This window comes from Ambystoma mexicanum, chromosome 5p, assembly GCF_040938575.1.
Source record: "Ambystoma mexicanum isolate Mex_15411 chromosome 5p, UKY_AmexF1_1, whole genome shotgun sequence".
NCBI classification, from domain to species: domain Eukaryota; kingdom Metazoa; phylum Chordata; class Amphibia; order Caudata; family Ambystomatidae; genus Ambystoma; species Ambystoma mexicanum.
Genome location: NC_090930.1, coordinates 444,890,284 through 444,908,066, shown reverse-complemented (window position 1 = coordinate 444,908,066; position 17,783 = coordinate 444,890,284). Strand labels below are relative to the sequence as shown.

Sequence of the window (17,783 nt, the reverse complement as noted above, 5' to 3'; positions counted from 1 at the left end):
TTGAGGAGGCTGCTGCGACGGGCTATCGGAACAGAAAGTCAGCAGGATTCTCCTACTTTCGTGGTCGATGGACGATTCTAAAACTGTATTCCTGGAGTTGCAGAGCCCATCGTGCAATTCTCAGAGGCATTTTTGCCTGCCGGTTTCCATTGATAAATAGGCTTGGTGATCGGTGACCACAGTGAATGGTTTGCCATAAAGAAATAAGTGAAAGTGTTTGCAGGCCCCTTTTACAGCTAGTCCCTCCTTTGCAGCCTGTGAGTAAACCTGTTCCATCCTTGAGAGGCTCCTGCTGGTGTATGAGACGATGTGTTGTTTTCCATAGTCAGCTGGGTCTATTTGCGTTAATATGACGCCCAGTCCCACCAGCCTGGCATCCACTACCAGTTCTGTCTCTCTTGCCGTGTTGAAGTATGCCATGTTTTCAGCAGCTGAAATGCGCTGACACATTGATTCAAATGCTTGCTAGCAGGAATCAGACCATATGAAAACCACTTGCTCACTCACGGACGCAAAATCCTGAATGTAGCGGGTGCAGTAGCTTGCAAGTCCCAAGAATGATTGCAGATGTGATACGTTGGTTGTAGGGTATGTGTTGTTGAGTGCGGCCACTTTCTCCAGGTCCGGGGTCATGCTATGGGCTGCGAATATATGTCCAAAACATCTTAGAGTACCTTTCCTAAACTCACATTTTTCCTTGCTGAGGGTGAGATGGGCTGCCTCCAGTGCCATTCATACTCTTGTTAGTGTGTTGACAAATACTAGTATATTGTCGCTGTAATTTAGGCAATCGGAATGTGCTTGATGACATTGTGAATTTCCTCTTGAAAGATTTCCACCGCTGACAAAACCCCAAAGCTGAAGCACTTATACTTGTAGAGGCCGAGGTGGGTGACAAACATGGTGATGTATATGCACTCTTCACTCAATTCTAATGAATGGTACCCTTTTAGTTTGGAAAATATGATGGCTCCATATAGTAGGTGAAACATGTCTGCAATCTGCGGGGCTTGATGGCGTTCTCTCATGATGGCCTCATTGGGACGCCGCATGTCTACACATATTCGAATGTCCTTGAGTCCTTCTTGGAGACTGGCACAATTGGGGACACCCATGGAGTGGGTCCCACCGCTGGCTCGATGATGTCTTGTTCCAATAGTTTGTGGAGTTCTTCGACTTGTCACTGTATGTTTACTGGGATGCCTCAGTAGTGTTGAACCACGGGATGTACCTCTGGGTTTATGTGTAGGATAATTTGCCTGCCCTTCAGATTGCCCAAACCTTTGAATAGTGTTGGAAACAGTTGTTCTATTTTCACAGAGGGGTCAAAGTATTTATGGGCCATGAGGTGATAAAGTATATGTATTAGTCCCATATCTAATACATCTTTAAAACTTAGTATGCACCCAGTGTGCATAGCAGCTTCTAAGATGTACATGGGTATCTTTATGGATTGTGTTTTGTACTTGCAGTGTGACATGAAGTACCCTTTCCACGGCAGCAGGGTCTTGCACCCATATGGGTGTATGCTGACTTCTGTCGGTCGTAGTTTAAGGGCATGTAGAAGGTTTCTGTACACTTCTTTGCTGATCACATTCACTGTAGACACCGTGTCAACTAGGAACTCGGCTGGCATGTTGTTCACGTGGAGCTGTAGTATCTGGCTCTGCTCCTTCTCTGCTGGATTTCCCAGGGCATATAAATATTCTTTTCTTTTGGGTTCTTCATGGAATCGTTCTCTCCTTCGTGGATCTTCCGCCGCCGACTGAATGGACCCACTGTCTGTTTTGGACTGCTCTACTAAGTATCGAACATATCTTTTTGGCCTCCTCTTGGGTTGTCAGGTCGATTGTGTGTTCGACCGCCATTCCGGTGGTGCCCTTTTTTGTGTTCTACTTTCCTCCTTCCTTTCTGATGTTGTGTAGGAGCCTGTTCATGATATTGATTCATGCTTGCTGGAGGTCCAAGGGGTCTATCCCTGGGGTATGTTGCTCCGCCACCACTTCCTTCACCCCTTGCGTGGCTACGATACATGCAACATACAGCCTTGACTTAGTTGTCACCGCTGCATGCCAAACACTCCTGTCCTATCGCCGGGCAGGTACCTTCATCGGGAAACTCATAACCACATCGGTATCAGAAAGGTTCACCTTTGCCTTCATCTGGTGGCATGAGATCCAATTTGTTGACAACCTGCGATGGCTCAGTGGAGATGTTTGCTTTGCCCAAAGTCTCTATCTGGACGGCCAACTCCATGTCCGATCTCGCCAAATGCAGGATCTCACCCCGTGACTGTGGTTTTTTGAGCAATTTTTTCCTGAAATCATCACACTCACACCCAGCAATTATTTGCGAGCGCAGGGCCTCCTCATTCGAGTAATTTTTGAAGTCACAATGTTTGAGGTGAATGCAAAGGCATTACAAAAGCGTCCATTGACCCACCTTCTGTCGTGTGGAAGATATGACGTTCGTAGTCTACCTTGGTGTGTGGCATGGAGTATTCAGTAAGAGTGGTTCTAAGACCACCATAGCTGTTGGTTGATCCGCCGGGAAGCTCATCGACTATGTCACACACATATGGATCGATGGCTAGTGTCAACAAGCTGTGTGTTTTCTCTTCTTCCAGAGGCCCGATGGTCTTGATATACTTATCAAAATCCCTTAGCCACCTCTTCCACTGAGGTCTCAGACTGCTGGTCTCAGTAAGATCAAAATGGGCAGGCATTTGCATGGTCAGGTTGTCTTGAAGCCTTGAGGGCAGAGCTACAGGTGGTGTGATAGGCACTGTGAGGGCTTCATATTCTGACATGATAATTTGTGCTGACAGGTAGAGGTGATAAGCACTAGACACTGGAGACCACCCAGGGCATTCTCTGGCTCATGACCGCCTTTGAAACACGTGAACAATGTCCTCCCTGCTTGTCACAACATGTTTCTACCCTCAGTACTCCACCTCATGGTGGCTAATAGCAAGACATCCATTATTATACCGGACCGCATTCAAGACATATGTAGGCTCTTGCCTGTCATAGCACGTGGGCTTCCCTCACTCTCAGGGGCACTGCTGAGAGTTCCTGATGAAATGGCGCCACGTCGCGCTCTCTCACTTCTCCTTCCTTGCACCCAACGTTGCTTCACTGCACAGTTCTTTTATCTGAGAGCGGATCTTCGTTCCAGCAGAAATGAGGGCTTGTCCTGACTTTGGGCTGCTGATTTTGTATATATGCAGTGCCGGCGCAGTCTCTCTCCACGCCAGCAACACACCACTTGCGCAGCTTTGGCACGAGCGGGCTGACCGCCTCATCACCAGTTGGACATACTTCCCGCCACACAGCTCCCCAAGCGAAGTACGCGCTCTAAGTAGCTCTGTTTGCTGTGAGGAAACGCTTCTCAAACAAGAACTACGACACCCAACGTTCCCTCTTTTGGACTTTCATGGTGGCTCCGCCCCTTTACCCAGAAGCCTACTTAGACTGACTTGCGCGCATCGAAGTACGCGCTCTAAGTAGCGCTGTTTGCTGTGAGGAAACGCTTCTCAAACAAGAACTACGACACCCAACGTTCCCTCTTTTGGACTTTCATGGTATTACTCTGCAAAAACTTGTAAAGGTCATTAACAGTATTGAATGCATATGTTTTATATTCCTATATTAGCTAGTAATACTGTTTATATCTGCATTTATTTAGGTGGCTCCGCCCCTTTACCCAGAAGCCTACTTAGACTGACTCGTGCGCGAAGTACGCGCATCGAAGTACGCGCTCTAAGTAGCGCTGTTTGCTGTTAGCTGGCAGCTGGTGGCCCCCCACCTTACACTTCCTTTATTAAGTAAACAAGAGACACCAAGATTGTTTATATCCTCAAAGCGTCATTAACATAACCAGGGCGAACGACACCAACAAAGAAAGTAAGTCTGTAACGCTTCGGGGCTAATTGGGATTCGTCACGCACGTTCTATTAACATATGAAAGGCTAACATTATTGTCTACCTGCCACTGTAAATATGGCGAATGGCCTTCGAAGTCAAAAAGGCAATATAATTACTCCTTTTCTGCTTTCTGTCAGGAAAATCGACTCGTTGGTCTGTCCGGGAAATTCTGCTTACCTCGAACCAGCAGCCTCAGATTCCCAGGACATGATATCTGAAAAGGCAAGCTTAACTCTGTCTCCTTTGGTCCCTCAGAGTGTACAAATTCACACGCAGGGATCTCCACTTGCGATTAAGCATACCTTATGCACGGATCCCTTAATGCCTTCCTCCCCCGGCCCTTCTATTAGCCCCGAGGTGCAGAAGGCCATTGATGACTTTAGAAGTTGTTCCGACTCTCTGCTGGCCTATGAATCAGACAAAAGGCAATTTGATGCTACAATGGAGAAGGTGGAGGCACTTGAACGGGCAGTTTGCCGCTCCATAGGCACTCTGACTCCAATTGTATTCAACTCAGTAAAAAAACGTATGTCCTTTCACTCACATTTACCTACTGATCCCAAAAATAACTTGCATATGAGTATTGAGATGGAGGAAGCGATGAATAACAAGTGCTCCCCACCACAAACCATTTCACAATCAGAACGTAGGGGGGTCCCCACTCAAATTGCTCACCACTCACCTTCTCCAGAGGAGAGCCCAAGTCAGTACTCTCCGGGCTCCTTTCCTGTTATGATACGGATTTTGGACCTCCTCGACAAAGGTCATGACCTGACCCATCTTGACCTAAAGGAGATCAAAACCATGCTTATACACATGTCTTCAAGGATGGACCGCATTGAGGGTTTTATTATGGCTGCTGAAACCCTAAAAAAACTCGATGCAGTTCCAATTTCCATGGTCTCAAAGGAGAGCAACCTAACTATGAAAAATCAAGAGTCCCAGTGCTGTCTCGAACCATCCTCCACATCCCGCCAAACTGCTATAATAGCTTTGCCAGTATCAGCATCATGCACTTGCAAAAATACTCAAGTAAAGCTAAAAGAAGTCACAAGAAGACTGAATGAGATCATGGCGCTACTCATTTTTAAGACCATCCATGCCTCCAAATGGTGCAGACAGCCCAACTCAACTTCTTAATGCATTAGATCAAATGTCTAACGAGGTTCCTGAACAAGTTCCTGAGAGAAAGCCTACTAGCTTCATGTCTCGGAGAGCCAAAAAACTACATCGAAGAGCTCTCAAAAGGCATGCTAAAAGATCAAAGATCACAGTGGCTGTAGACTCGAACTTGCAAAGCAACATAGTGGCTCAACCTGCCTGCATAACTTCAGAGGACATCATAGATATAGACCACATTGATGTTCAACAACTTTCTAAAGAAAGACAAGAGGCCTTATTTTTATCCATCAATCCCTCATGCGAAACAGCTGACACTACCATACACACATTAGCAACTCAAACATCTCCCAGTAAATTAATTCCTTTGAAGGAGTCCGGTGCCACGAATTCTGCTACGATAGTATCTATGGCTGACTCCAATGAGATTATTCAATCGTCACGAATATCTAAACGGAAAAATAATACAAAAAATAATAATCATGTGCCACCCAAGAATGTAACCTCTCTACCGTAAAAAATATTCCTAAATTGTCTAGTACCAAAACAACCTTAGTTAATTATTTCCCAATATGTGGCAGAACGCGTACAATGCGTCAGGAGGACACCACACCTAATGGGTGCCCCCCCATCCCAATGATCAAAACCTATAGTGAAACCTGTTCTATGAGTAAGGGAGCGGCGGAGCTTTGCAATCACATTGGTCCAGACTTCTTGATAATTGACCAAGCTAATTACTCCCCTGCCTCTATCTCGTCAGGTGATCATCCATTAACCTCACACTGGAAGAACAAGAATGTGATTGGCAAGACTCCATCAATCTTGGCTCTTAATGAACTATCCACGACCTATGGTCCTCACGCCAATAGCACTAAGATCGACCTCCCCATATTGGTGGGACCAGGGATAGTTATTAATGGACAAGGTAAAACAACTGCGATCTCAACTCGACCTGTATTAGATTCTCCCTTCCTACTAAGAACAACTTTAGAGCAACAGAATGTACCATCAGTGATGGAAGCCAATGGCACTATGTTACATGGCCCCTCCCAACACAGAGCTGCTTTGGAATCACAACCATCATTGTTGCTCTGCCATCATGATATCTTAGATATCTTAAGAAAGGAACTCTATGAAAGATCGAACAAAAGTTCCTTAGAAAATCAAGAAATTAATCTAAACTCAAATAATGTCTATAAATCTGTTACTTCTGCTGACAACCAGCTTGAATTTCAAGCTAAAACGAGCGACCAACAGACGAAGGAGACTCCGCAAACCATCACAGAAAAACAGCATTTGGTAGGTTTTGAAGGAAAGCGCGATCTGCTTGGGAGCAACCGTATTAATCGATCTTTTCTTTTAGCATTATTTAGTCGGATTCTACAATTAAGGATGTTTAAATCAGAAGACATACTAACTGTTTCACTATTTACTGAAAATAATTACCGTGCAGTATGTCGCCTAACCTCAGAAGCAGTACTGAAATACTTATGGTTTCATAGGGAAGACATAAAAGAAGAAGGCTTGATTCTAACCTCATTGGAAAATGAACAAGAGGCTTCGAAATTTGTGCAATATAATTGCCTACCGATTTCCACCTTGGATCCACATGCCAACTTGCTACCCACAATCAAGGGAGATGAAAATGGAACTATCAATGAACTGCTAAGCAAAGTGGGCACTGCCCAGGGCTTACCGTAGCTGGCCCCAATGCTGAATTCCATTCTCAAATCCAATGATTCTCTGCCTAGATCGTAGCCGTCATCCACAACATATTTAACGGTTCTATCTTGGAATTCATGTGGTTATCAGAACCTTTTGAAATGGCATACGAGGCTAGATGACCATCAGCGACCATCTATTATAATGATCCAAGAAACTATGAAAACGAATGTATTTATATTGCCTAATTATACCACACATTGTATCCCGGCCATTCAATCTCCAGTTGGCCGTCCTTCTGGAGGCATTCTGATTGCTGTGGACAATGCTTTAGGGTTTACCTCCAACATGGTGTGGCAAACAAATAACCTGTGTGCATTACTCTTACAGACTAACCTTAAGCAGCATCAACACATAATTGTAATTTCAATCTATTGGAACCCAGTGAACGTATCTATTGATGCGATGTTAGACCAAGTGGAGAACTGCTTGGAATATATCACCAATGAATACATGAACACAGAAATTATCTTTGGAGGTGATTTTAACAGAGACTGCAGGACGACCACCGAGCGTCGAAGCTCTATTGGTAGCACCTTATCCAAGAGCAGAGGCACTAAATGGAGGTGCTTTTTAAGAGACTGGGATCTCGAGCTTATTATTCCCGAACAGACATCTACCTGGACTACATGGTCTAGAGATACTAAATCCTCCACCATTGACTTTCTATTTATAACCCATAAATTACTATCAATAGCTGTCCCGCTAAGGATTATTTCTATGCCCTATGGCGATCATGCTCAAATTTTGGGGAAACTAAATATCAATGTTTCCATTGGTGCACGTGATCATTCAATCCCACTTTGTGAAATCGATCGCCCTAATTTGTCCATGAGATGGAGTCGTACCCTTTACAGACAATTTGTCGAATATATAACACTGGCGATCGCGAATTATCCCATCTCAAGGAAATTCTCTATTAGCAGCTTAGATTCAATCTACGCCGAAATAATTCAGATGGCTCTACTACACTTTAGTAAAATTAGGAGAATGCCTATTACACATCGGCATATGTTTGATCCACTCTGCAAAAACCACAAACGAGAAAAAAACAAAGCCCTGAGAGCCTTAAGCAAAAACAAATATACATCATGTGAAAGATACCAGCAACAGCAGAGCCGTATTATGGCGACATATAAACAAAATCTAAAACACATAAACATCCAAAGATACAATGAAATCAATTGCAATCTTATTAGGGCCATCACCAACCATGATACAGGCACGATTTGGCGAACCATTAAGAACCATCATAAGCTAGTTTCCCTCTCACAAACCAATGCTATATCGGAGCCCATATGGCACTCCTACATTTCTCAGAAATTCCGAATGCCAGATCAGTTTAGAAACACGAACATCACTATGCCGAGATATCAAGATCTCCAACAAATAACTTGGACCATAGATGATGTAAAATGGGCCATTTCCAAACTCAACTACTCCAAGTCTGCTGGCCTGGATGGTTTTCCACCCTGTATGTATAAAGCAGATCCAGACCTATGGGCAATAATTTTACAATCCAAATTCCAGGCTATTCACAATTCAGGAAGTATCCCAAGATCTTGGCTCTCGGCCAACATCATTCCGATCTTTAAAAAAGGGGATCCCTCTTTGCCCCAGAATTATCGGCCGATCGCCTTAATTGACACGGAAGCAAAATTATTTGCAAGACTTCTCCTCTATGACTTGGAAAAATGTATTGAATCACACCAATTATACTCCAAATGCCAAACGGGCTTTAGGAAAGGGATGCGGATAATGGCTTTTACCATTGCTGGAGCTAAGCAAAAATTTGCAAATCCGATTTACATTGCACTCATTGATATGTCTTCCGCTTTTGATACGGTAATCAGGAACTTATTATGGATCAAACTAAAGAAATGGGATACACCGTTAGTGCTAATTTACTGGTTTAGAGCTCTATACTCTAACACATCCTACAAAATTAAACTTACATCAGAGGGCCGCACTACTAATCCAATCGCCACGGAAGTAGGCCTAAAACAAGGCTGTAATCTGGCGGCCACATTCTTTAATTTATATCTAGCTGATTTGGACAAAAGATGGGATGAGGAGTGTTTGTTCTCTGTAAGGACGGGGCTCTTGAAACTAAATTGGCTTGCCTTTGCATTTGACATTATTCTCTTCGATCCTACTCCGGGGGGTTTACAAACTAAGTTACGCTTATTTGAAGACTTCGCCGTTAAGCATAATTTATCCCCGAATCCAACAAAAACCGCTGTAATGAATTTTGGTGTCCTGAAAAGAACTAGGAAAGCTCAATGGTATATCATGAAAACCATCATACCCCTAAATATCGACACCATTTATTTAGGATATTATCTAGCAGGGAAAAATTGCATCAAAAAATGGACTGAATTACTTAAAACGAAGATCCGTCCACTTACTTCACAGTTAAAAATCATATACTCCAAATATTGCAAATTTTCACTAACTCCACTGATTGAATTCCTCACATTGAAAATGGAAACTGTGATGCTCTATTCATTAGACATTTGTCTGTGTGAAATGGGAGTGACACTGGATCAATTGCAAGGGTCAGCTCTGAAGAGAGCAATGTCCCTCCCACTGTCACTACCCAATGTAGTGCTAAGGCATGAGTTAGGTATCATAGCTCTATCTACTCGTTGGAGATGGCGACTCCTGACGAATTATGCAAAGATTATGTACCCTAAACCAAATTCACTATATATTGATATGAAACAATCAATCGATAAAAGGCCAACGACTGACATGGTCCGATATTTGACAAGGATACATACGATACTGAATGATGCTAACATAACTGTGGAGGATGTCCATAATTGATCTGCCTATGCTAAAAAAAAATATTTGAAAAGGATTGGCCTAACACTATTGATCAGATAGGATCTTATAAATCGTTTAAAGAATATCATCTGTTCACAAAAAAGCGTTTACCCAGATATGAATACATTACGATATTTCCGTGTAATCATATACGCAAGGTCTTCCTTCGGTTTAAATTTAATTTATTTTACACGAAAGACAGAATTACGTCCTGGACTAGTAATACGTTGTACAAAACGAATAAGAGTTGTAGATTTCCTGTATGTAATGAACAGGTGGAAACGCTAAAACATTTGATTTTATACTGTCCGCATTTTAAAGATCTTAGAACTGTTTGTTTTATGAACTTTGTCAATATCAATTTTACTGATTGTTTACCATTCCTATGGGCTCGTATGATGCAAGGAAATCATAAACTGCTTATTTATGCTCTAGGGAGATTTTGCAAAGCAATAGAGAAAGACCTCAACAATTACAGTAATCTGACGATATGCATAAATGGGATGCAAACTGAGAGAAGCTAGAATGAATTATTAAAATGATAATGTACTCGTTTTTCTTCACCTTACGATGCAAAGAGGAATAACATTCCTATTTTCTCTCATGTAATGCTATATTCCGCTGGTTCTTGCGAGTCCACATTTCTTGGATATGTTTTCATGTGGTTTTATATGTAATGTTGTTTTTTACATGTTTTAAGACATATAATGTAATGTTTGTTTGTTATTTAAACATTTTGTAAAGGCTATGTTACATTTGTAGTAGGACCATACACAAATAAAAAAAAAAACAAAAGAAGGATGGAGTGGACACGGAGCAGGGATGGAAATGTCTTTATTTACGTACCTCCCAACTCGAACTGTCTTCCCACATCCTGTCCCTTCCACCCACCCCACACCCCGTTCCCTCAATTCCCTACCTGATCACGTGACTCCCTTTTCAACTTCACTGGGATGTCACACCATCCTCAATGGAAGCCTACAATTACCAGCATGCAAAGTAACATGAGTATAAAACCAGCCAAATGTGCAGTTTAAACTGTACTCTGCAAAGTCAGAGAGGGTACTGAGGTGTGGTGGCTAAGTGAGAGAGATTTGGGGTATGCATTTTAGCGATACTGTAAGTTTTCCATCAGCATTTTTAGGAATGAAGCAGTGCTATTCAGAAACTAGAGAGTCATTCCTCAAGGTCCCTTGAGAATCTAAATAATTGCAGCAGGACATGTAGGCCATTTCGGCTCAATACTTACCAAGAGGACAGTTGGTGAAGTGTATTGCTGGCCAGGCATGTACAATGAAATAAATCAGGTTCTCCATAAATATGTTAGAATGCCTGAATAGTGAAAACGTTCATCACACTAGTCCTGCTCCTCTTCAGGCAGTTGAATACCCAGAAGCTGTATGACAAAAGGTTGGTCTAGACTTCATTGGGCCTCTCACCGCGATACAGAATTGCCTTAGTCGATTATTTATCCAAGTGAGTCGAACTACATTTAATTCAGGAGATCACTACAGAAATGACCTTCAAAACTTTGCAAGACATTTTCAGAAGGGAAGGATGCCCTGCTGACTTAGTGGCTGATAATGGTGTACAATTGATCTCGAAACTGATGACAGAATTCCTCGAATATCAGACCCATGAGAGCAGCACACTACCATCCCCAGGCAAACAGACAAGTTGAGAGAGCACATCTGTTAAGGAGGCTCTGCAATTGGCATCTATAAATAGAGATGATAGGAAGAAGGTAGGGTTGATGGCGGGAACATCTCACTATGTTACTCTTACTCCTAATGTCATAACATGAGTAAGACCTTTCCATCTGCCAACAAATCACAAGTCCCACACTCTTCTGAAACCCACCTGACCCGCACAAGTTTAGGAAGCTGAAAATAGTTGTGTCAAAGACAACCTGTACAGAATAAAGAAAAAAGCAAAACAAAATGAAAGCTTGGCATGACAGCACTAAAGCCTTCACAATCGTGATCATCAAGGTTCGAGACATTGTCAAGATGGCCTCCCTCATAAAGACAGAGTAAATCGCTCTAAGTACAGCTCCTCAATAAAAATAAAATAGTCACCAAAAATGGAGAGACCTGGAACATCGAACGAGATGCAACTTGAACAATGTTGTGAGGGTGCAATGACAAACTCAAGTGGACATTTCACCAAAGCTTGTGAAGAGAGACTGGATTCATGAACTTAAGACAATGTGCATGCTGAACTGGACGATCTGGGAAAAGACATTAGTAAAAATGCGGTGTTAGAGCCAGAACGTCCTCCTGTTATCCATAAGGCCGAGGCAAGCAAACAAGGAACCATATCTCAGGGCGATAAAAGAATCACTCTGGACTGCATCCTGAGAGCTAGCTTCCAAGTCATTGGAATTCTTGTAAGCGTACTGACTTAGAAACGTTCCAACCTTTTTCTTCTTTATGTGCTTGGAAAAGAGAGACCAGCTTGTGTCGTCCTAATGTGAGGATATCACGCACGCTGGAAGGGAAAGGGCGCTTCGACAACCAAGTGATGCCATGTAGGGGCGCAGCCCGAGAAGCACAGATACACGTTTATAGGACACAGATGAGGAGAACCATTCTTCACTCCATAAAGGGACTAGAATGAGACATGAAATAGCTGAAATTCTGCAAGCTCAGCAACCTAGAATAAATGCTCAAGAGATAACATTCAAGTGTGAAACGTGTGTCTGTGTGAAGCACAACACCGATTCTCTTTCATTATATCTTCAAGTGGAATGTATATGTGTAAATCACATAGGCGTGCCTGCCTGCACAGCATGTCCTGGGCAGTGCCTGCACCATTGTATTATTGTCGGTTCTTTAAAATTAAGTCGCAAAATGGCGTCCTGCCTCTGAAACCACATCTGACTCTGCATTGAGGTACAGTAACAGCTACAGGTCCTGTCCCAGGTCTGAAGACACATTTCCAACCAAAGAACACTTCTTTTTTTCAACGGGAATAGCACAGCAGATCTGTACAATGCCACATCACCCAGCTGGAATTTGAATCATGTCCAGTAGCAGCAGCTGTGTTTTAGACTTTCACAGTCTAGGCTGCTGTGCCACTTCGGCCCCGACCCACAGCCCTGCGTACATAGGCTCAAACATATGTATAAATACACACACATTGGTTGTTTTAACTTGCCTGCCATTTGTCCTGGTCCTTCTGCTGCTCTGGCTGCAGGAAGGATCCAACCACACAGGAACCAGGAAGTACAGTTTTAGAACCCCCAGCATGCAGTCAGTGGTCTGTCTTGTTGGGCTATGACACTTCAACACCCCAACGCGTTCCATCCACAGCTGATTACCGACACCCGAGAAATGCTGAGTGGTGGCTCGGTCCAGGAATTTTGGTTTTCCTGATCCAGGATTCCAGGAGACCATTTTTGGCAGATCCTGGATCTGGAGAAATCTGGGCGATTTCCAGCATGGAGTCTTAGTCGTTGTCCTAAATTGGTGCATGTAACATAGGGCATGCATACAGATTCGCCACATCTAGACCTCCTTATCTCTGTCCTTCTTGTCCCAAGGATTGCACAATCCTTTGAGCAGTGTATACGTTGCAATATATAAATGTCCGCACAGGAGCAGGTGAGTCGGTAAAGGAGCTTGTTTGCTTACGCCACAACATTGATAGAGTTATACCAAATAAAGGGGACAGACAGTTCACCAGGATTTGTAACCTTGTAATTACAAAGATGTCCGTCGTTACCTTACCCATTATTTATTCATGTGTTAGTGATACCTAATACACTACAGGAACCAGTTGACAAACCACATCAGTTCGGGCAACTGTGTTTTCAGAGATGAATATGCGTAACTGTGTGATTGCGCGGATGCATGCAAATGGTGAAGATCTAACTGCGTTACATAAATATATGGGAGGAGATAAAAGCTGAAACATTTTGGTAGGAACCTATGTTTTGTAGACAGAGATTCCGATGACCTGCCCATGAACACTTCAGTTTTGCAACTGGGTTCCGTCACTCCCACCCACACCCACCCATGAACGTCCAACACCCATGCAGTCGCTCCATGGAGCCACCACCGGTGTGCAGGCCTCTGCTCCTACCACACTGCTGTTTGTTTTATTCCTTTGGTTGCTCGTCCAATGCAGAATCGGGTCTCGATGCTTAACTGATTGTATTGCCCTTTCTTTTTCAGGACATGCATCTACACAAGTTCTTCCATCACTGCCAGACTCTTCAGTCAGGAAGTGCACAGGGTCCAGGGGAGCTCGTGAAACATTTAAAGGTAGGTCATGAATGCCTCTCGTTTCAGCATTGCTTTTGCAACCTCCACAGTAATACAAAGAGCCCCCTTCTTACTGATCCAATAAAATCTGGGTACCTTGCACAGCGTTTTGATTCTGATGGTTTTAGGCCAATAGACGGCTGAAGATGCTTCTTTTACTCAACCGTGGTGAGCTGAAATTAGGATTACTCACTAGGAGAAATTGGCTTCAATGTTTCGAAATGATTAATACCCCTTTTCAAATCGTTAGTACTTTTCAAAGCTACTTTTTTTCTTAACGGGACAAGTGAAAAACTAAATGTTGTTGGGAGTAAGAGGAAAATGGGGCATCTCGTTCCAGCAGGCTTGTATCACTTTTAATGACTGGGGGGTGCATGTCTATAGTGCCTCTGCAAACAAACTACCTCGCTGGCCTTTTAAGTTTTACATCAAACTCCTAGCTGGAAAGTGTGCAGTTGGAACCTTTCTATGCATGTTCTAAAAGCTGTTGTATGCCCTTGTAAAATAATGGCGAGACAGGTAGGGCCTCCTGTAGGCAGGCGGAGGAGGGTTGGACTTGCTGAATGCCTGCACACTCCAGAGTCTAGCTCCTCCATTTTGAATTCATTCAGCTGGAGCCTGGTCTCGATCATCTATTGCTGAATATGATGGAGACGGGTGGGCACTGCCTGCGTTTCCGAACCTGCCTCTTCATCCGTGAGAAACAGTCTTGTATTATCAGTTTAGGAGTGTGAGTCTAAGCCACGGCTCTATTTGAGGAGGCAGAGGGGATGGGGGGGGGTGCATTTAAATGTTGAAGAAGGAAGGGGACAGTAATGGATGATCTCAATGGGGCCTAGCACCCTGTCACCATGGTACCGACCTGTAATCTACCAACCCAAACCACTCATCATAACCATTCCAGTGCTTTCCTCTAGTCCTACCCACAAATGAAACACAGGCAATACACTCTAGATGCAGGTGGTCACCCTTCTCAAAGGAATAGGACAGGTTCATTACAAACATAAGGGTTTTCTTACTTCTTTCCACTTTTCAAGCCTGTCATCACACAATTTGACAATGTTCATCTGCACACCATGTTTTGGTCAAAGTTGGGCTTAAGGGGGCTGCAAGCTTTCACAGGAGGTCTGGCGTTTTTTGGTGGATGAAAGATTCCCAAGTCCCTAGGCTGAGCCATACTCTAGATCCAGGTCCATGTTCTTCAGAAAGGACATTATCCAGGCCTCTTGGGTGGATTATTGTACTGACCCCACATTGAGGGTGGCACAAGTTATTTTAGTGCTCGGACTGTGCAAATAAATGAGCGTGAGGAACATGATCCACACCCTTGACATTGCATTCACTGTTTTTAAGCAGGGAGGGACTATCCTCTCTTGACATTGTTTGCCAAATTCCACGATAAATTGGTCACTCGTCTCCTGGCTGGCTCACCAAATTTTCAAGGAAATCAATCGTAATGTGGCTCAAGGAAAACGACTTTAGGTTTCAATTGGGGTTTTCCAAAATGATTTCATGTTGGTAATGTTTTGGGTGATGCGTTGCATCAATGAATACAGGGTGCTGCTGTGGGCTTAGTTTCCAGCTGTTCCGCACACAATTTGATCGTTTATTGTTCCGTACAATCATGGCAGAGTTGTCACCCTCTTTAATTCTCCAGGCAGAACAATCCTGCTTGGATTTGAAAATGACATTGTGTGTTGGCATTTCTTTGTTCTCACCCTTGAGTGTTTTTCGCCATCTTGCTTCGAGCTTCTAGCTGCCTCTTACAGGGCTTCGAAGGTCGCATCTATTGATGTTAGAAAACATGATTATCAAGTTAAATTACGTATGGATTGTTTCATTCTATGCTCTAGTCTCATTGAAAATGCGTTGGGCCTCATGGAAAGGGTACCAGCAGCATGGCTAGGAGGTAACAGAGGGGGGCAGGGTAAGAGAGGGGGGCTATAGCCCTGAGTCTTTTGGTTGTAGCCCCAGATAGAAGCTCAGGGACTACAAAAAAAAAGGCTAACTAGCCCCGAGTCCGGACAGTCCTGACATTAGCATAGCCACGGACCTTTTACAAACCTAGCAACGCCCATGAAGGTTACGCAAGGTGCATTCACATGTGGCTATTCCTTGAATAGAGTTTTGAAAGTTATTTGTTAAACACAATCTTTTCATTATTGTTTCCCTTTATTTTTCATGTCAAATATAACTGCAAACTCCAGCTTGATAAAAACATCTATGTGCAAGACACCTCGTGTGATATAGCTTCCTGCACGTTTACTGCATACAGCTGATCAGATAGCACAGCAATCTAAGCACTCGCCCCTGATATATGTGTGCAGCTTGCTGTGGCAGGTTCGAACCTTGGAATGGTGAACTCAGCCTTTCATCTTTCCGAGGTCGATAAAATGAATACCGCTCTGTGGGATAATGATGTCTTCTGTTATTTGAGCGCTCTGAGAGCTATGGGTGTGTAGTGCTATGTAAGAAATACATTATTATAATGAAGAATGGCAATATTTGCGTCAGTCTCATCCTCCTCTTCAAAAATGTTGACCTTATATGGCCACCCTTTGCATCCCTCTACATAGATGACTTGAAGGTGCCCTTCCCATATCGTCATGTGTCCCCTTTCAAGGCCCATGGCCCCATCCTTTCCCTTCAACCATGTCTGCGTACCCAGCAGAACCACCTCCCTCCGCTGGGCACACATCTCTCACATAGCCAGCAAAAGCATGATGTTTTGTACATATCGGTTGTTTCATATCTTGCAGACTTCCAATTGTATCTAACACTTAAGTACACTCCTGACATTGAGTTGCTATAACTGGATTATAATTTCCCAAAACATCTTGAGAACAGGATTGTTAATAGCATTCCATAGTCCTATGATTGGGGGTCGGCATTGTCTTCTAAACCTAGTGTATCCCCTACATGCCTTGGCTCAAATAGTGCCAGGTGTGATCCCACAAACAAGGCCAGGTGACAGGGGGTGATCCCATTAGACGAGAATGCACCGTAACAGTATTATTTTGAGTGTAGGAATGTTTTAGGTAAGTAAATCAGATTTACAAATTCTCATAGTTTTGAGGTGATCATTCTTTAGTCTTTACCTTGCAAGGGGGGGCAAAAGTAAGGTCAATGATCAACCGAGGCTTAAGTGGATGATTATCATCGGTTTCTCTCATATCGTCAGTTAGCCGGGGATTAGTGTCCAATAGAAAGAAAAAGAGGACGGACTGTTTTCTGAGCAGAGGCCTGGTTAATTATAGACTTAATGTTAAGTTTAGGGTTGAAGATAGTGTTTTGCTTCAGGGCAACACGCGGGTGAGCCACATCATGCGAAACGTACTGTTGCTGCTGAGTCTCTGACCATTTTCAACTGAGGCCACTCACCTGTCAGGTCCTGTGACGTGTTCCCTGGGGCAGTGACCCCGGGGGATCCTGTTTTTCAGCAATGGGGGCAAACGGCTGGTGGTTGTTGCTCACTCCGGGCATGACATCTGGGGAGCCACATGCATTTGACGTTTCTGAAGGAGAAAAAAAGAACCGCTGAAGCCTAGGAGCAGTTTGGCGGCCATTTTTGGTAGGGACGCTGGTGCTGGAAGATGCAGTCAGAGAGCAAGTGATGCACTTGGAGTGCCAACATCCGCTCTGTGTTTTTTTTCCGTGTTACTTAGTCTTTGGCATCAGTATTGAGCAGCCTCAGGTCTCAGACTCCGCCACTTTCATGTTTCCGATGCTCTCGGATCTTCATGTTAGGCGACCGCAGAAACGGTGAGCGCGGCTTCTTGGGGGCAGTGATTCTAGAGGGCTCGTTACTCGGTTGATCCTGCCAGGTGAGGGAAAGAAGCACAGAGGCTGGTCTCCCTCTGCTAATGGGAAGGCCAGAACATCTGGTGCAGAGACACAGCTGCTTCGTCAAGAAGCTTCT

General features: G+C 43.8%; 1 protein-coding gene across 5 annotated transcripts in view; it reads left to right on the top strand.

The window, feature by feature from the left end:
- Positions 1-17,783, top strand: part of DOCK11 (dedicator of cytokinesis 11) — a 1,707,663-nt gene that overhangs the window by 759,569 nt on the left and 930,311 nt on the right. For all 5 annotated transcript variants that reach the window (XM_069612850.1, XM_069612848.1, XM_069612847.1 and 2 more), the window contains one exon: positions 13,775-13,864. In XM_069612850.1, coding sequence (XP_069468951.1) covers positions 13,775-13,864 — 90 coding nt within the window. The remainder of the gene's footprint in view (positions 1-13,774; positions 13,865-17,783) is intronic.